The 3,536-nt window shown below is 35.6% G+C and overlaps 1 protein-coding gene across 1 annotated transcript; it reads right to left on the bottom strand.

The window, feature by feature from the left end:
• Positions 1-608: 608 nt before the first annotated feature.
• On the bottom strand, positions 609-3,254 carry LOC104249703 (NAC domain-containing protein 83-like). The gene is made up of 3 exons (XM_009806174.2): positions 2,910-3,254; positions 2,519-2,793; positions 609-1,175 (listed from the first exon to the last, which is right to left on the bottom strand). The coding sequence occupies exons 1-3, from the start codon at positions 3,094-3,096 to the stop codon at positions 891-893; spliced, it is 747 nt and encodes a 248-aa protein (XP_009804476.1). The 5' UTR covers positions 3,097-3,254; the 3' UTR covers positions 609-890.
• Positions 3,255-3,536: the final 282 nt, after the last annotated feature.

Here is a 3,536-nt window from a genome sequence, read left to right as displayed (position 1 = left end):
TACATGGTCATCTAAAGGAAGGCCACGTGTAACCCATGACCAGAATGACCGAAGACCGGACACATATATTCTAATTATCACCGGAAGGGATAACATTCATAGAAATGTGTTAAATGCTTTGCATCCGGTAACATTTAATAAGGAATATTCTGCAGCATTAAAGAGCAACGGCCCGTTACAGGGAATTTGGAATTTATATCTACCGCTATATCTTCATCAATGACTCTTATAATTCACATTAAATGAGGGCACGATCCTAGGACCTCCTTTCCTAGACACAACTATAAATAGTGGGATACGAATTTTCTGGTAAACTGACACTACATTCTATACAAAACTAAATACAATTTTACTTTCTTGCTTTTTGATTTCATCATCGTTGTACCAGGAAACTTTGTTCCCGGAACTATCATCCCTGCTGTTTCATTTACATTTTAACGCTAAGTATTGCATAATTCTTTACATATTTTATTATTTTCAAGATCAAATCAGTTCACTTATCTAAAAACCACGTATAAATTCAACTGTACCATTTCAAGGGTACACATACTATTCTTAAAGTTAAAAGAAAATCTACATTGAGTTTACGGAACCATTGTTGAGCATAATTGAAAATAACGAAGCCTTTTCTCTAGGTTCTAAATAATGTACTTCAAGGGAAACAAATTTAAATTTAAAACTAAAATTAAAAACATGCCAACTCACTCCAAATTGGTAGTTTTCCCTCTTCTTTTTTTTCCCCTGTTTCTTGTTTCGTCGATGTATATATAGTGAGAAAATATAGTCGATGTATATATAGTAGTACGTTTCTTGTCTACAACGTACTACTTTTGTAATAGTTAATTCTTTCGAATTAGTACCAAGGGAAAAAATGAAAAGAAAAGAAAATTCTAATCTAAGGCCATGTTTTTTCTTCTAATCGAAGTGGTAAAACTATTGCAGCTGCTACTATCTTCATGCTCATCTGATTCATTAGTAGACAACTCAGTAATCCCACTGGAACCAGACACTGATGAAGAAGCCGGTACCCAGCTATTCATAAAATCGTAAAAAACTAGCTTACTCTTTGCACCTTCTCTACAACTAGTTGTATCCAATATCTGTGTCATGTTCTCGTCTTCATTCTTACTGCCTCCTCTCTTCTTCAAAAATATGCGGCAGAGAACCCAATTTTCCTGCAATTCACATGTTAATACTCATGTCCAAGAACTATATACAGTCAAATCTCTCTATAACAGCTTTGTTTGTTCCGAATATTTTTGAATGTTATAACAAAGTGTTGTTATATAGAATATATATTATAGGCGTAATGGCTTCCTGGCCACTTAAACTTGTAAGGCTTTTGAAAGCCGATACATAAACTTTGGACTTTCCCATTTGAACACTCAAACTCGTGAAACCCTTAACTAATAAACACAATTGACCCTTGACCCTACGCGCGTGTATTACACATTCACAGATGTGTCCATCCAGTCAGCAAATGACCAATGAGATTGTTACACGTCAAGGGCGCGAATACAAACCCCGTAGCTGCGGTGGAATAAATTTATTAATTTCTACTTTTTCTTCTGTTTTCCTTATTTTCTTCTTCACCATAGCTGTGCTGGAATAAATTTCCCCACCCAGCCACCATTTTCAATGGTGAAACTTGTGATCTGATCCATTAAAAGTGAGACTTCCCAATGTCGAAAAAATCAAAATGGATAAACATCAAGAAGAAAGAAAAAATAATCACGGAAACCCAATGTCAATATACAAGAAAAATCACTGCAACTTCAAGAAAAATTACTCTTCTCTTCTTCAAAACATTTGCTAGCCTTTTGTAAATTCAGAAACAATGGGTATGATTGGACCCCATGAATGCAATGAAACCGGATGTCCTTTTTGCGCTTTTATTTTGTTTTTCCGACAAAGTTACGCCCAAAATCACATTTGGATCTGATATATTTTGAGCTCGATTGTTGACAGTTTTATTCTCTCTGTTGAAATTAGAAGAAGCATACACAAGAAGAGAAATATGGTAAAAGAAATTTATTTTTGACTTCACTAATATAGTAGAACATTGGAGAGGACAAAGGGTAAAAGAACAGTAAACGAAAAATTGGACAGGAATAGAGAAAACGACGAAGGAAGAGAGGTAGGTTGAAAGTTTTTTTCTTTTCTTTTTTGGTTTTCCTTATAGTTTCTGTTTATTTTTTTTATTTTACAATCTTTTTAATAAATAGTAACAGATACACGACCGCCATTTGAATGTGACTTGTACGCACTATGTCCACGTCAGATAAGCTACCTCCACGTAAGCATAGTCAATGGTCAAATGTGTTTATTAGTTATAGGTTTTACAAGTTAAGAAAGTTTGTGTATCGGTTTTCAAAAGCCTAAGTAGCCAGGAAACCATTTCGCTTATATTATACTAACGTAACATGAAAATTTCCGAAAAAGCTTGACTTTTATAGTGAAGTGTTGTTATATAGGATAGGTCTGACTGTATATCAATCTATTTTAAAGTTGAGTTCACCTGTGTAGGAATGTTGTTGGGTTCAAGATTGGCGAGGCGATATTCGTGCATAATCCAATCAGTTCTGCAACCATGGAGAGGCTTTCCTTTGTAGAAGACAAGAGTTTTCTTCATACCAACAAGTTGTTGTTGTTGTTTGCCTCTGGAACTCACAATTTGTTTGTCAAGTCCAGTTGCCTTCCAATACCCTGAGTTGGTTGCTCTGTTGGACCTGTTCCCCTTTAAATGCTTCATCTCCCTTGTGCTAAAAAAGTATCTTTCTTGTTCCAAATCACCTGAATATATTCAATTTCACAAAAATCACAAACTTCAATAAAAAATTGCAATTCACATTTCGGAGTATAAAAACTTGTTCTTTTAAGGAATTTGGAAATGGACAATGCGAACCAACCTGGTAAATCCCAAGGATCAGATTTGTGAACGTCTATGTCAGGGATGATAGAGGCTGGCAAAGGGAAAGAGAAGACCTTGCGCTTTAAATACTGAACCACAAGTTCTTCATCAGTTGGATGGAACCTGAATCCAGGGGGCAATCTCACCCCTCCTATTTTCACAAAATTAACCTTTTCCATACCCATAACAGAAAAACAATAAGAACATAGATAGAGAGAGAGAAACGGAGCGAGTGGGGGTGGATTATTGAGAGGGAAATTGTCGCTTCTTTATAGTAAAATAATGGGGATGTTGAACAAGGCAGAGTGGGACTTTGTAATTTTATTTTATTAAAAAGACAAGGAAGGGAATAGAATAAGGACGATCTAATTTGCGTAAAATAGACTCAATCTCCTTTGCTTTGACGCATCTCTTTCCAATTTTAAAACAACTCCCCCCCCCCCTTTCCCCCCCCCCAAAAAAAAAAAAAAATTAGAACGTGTGAGACGGGAAAGAAGAGAGGGTAGGTGGTTGTACAAGTGCATGCTTGTTTCTGTTCGAAAAGGTTAAAACTTTTTTTGCCAGAAAAAATAGGAAAGTCTGTGTCTTTACACACAGACATAACGAAAACAGCTAAAACTAAGCT

This window comes from Nicotiana sylvestris, chromosome 12, assembly GCF_000393655.2.
Source record: "Nicotiana sylvestris chromosome 12, ASM39365v2, whole genome shotgun sequence".
Lineage (NCBI taxonomy): Eukaryota > Viridiplantae > Streptophyta > Magnoliopsida > Solanales > Solanaceae > Nicotiana > Nicotiana sylvestris.
Note: the sequence above shows the minus strand (reverse complement) of the source record. Positions and strands in the feature narration are given on the sequence as shown.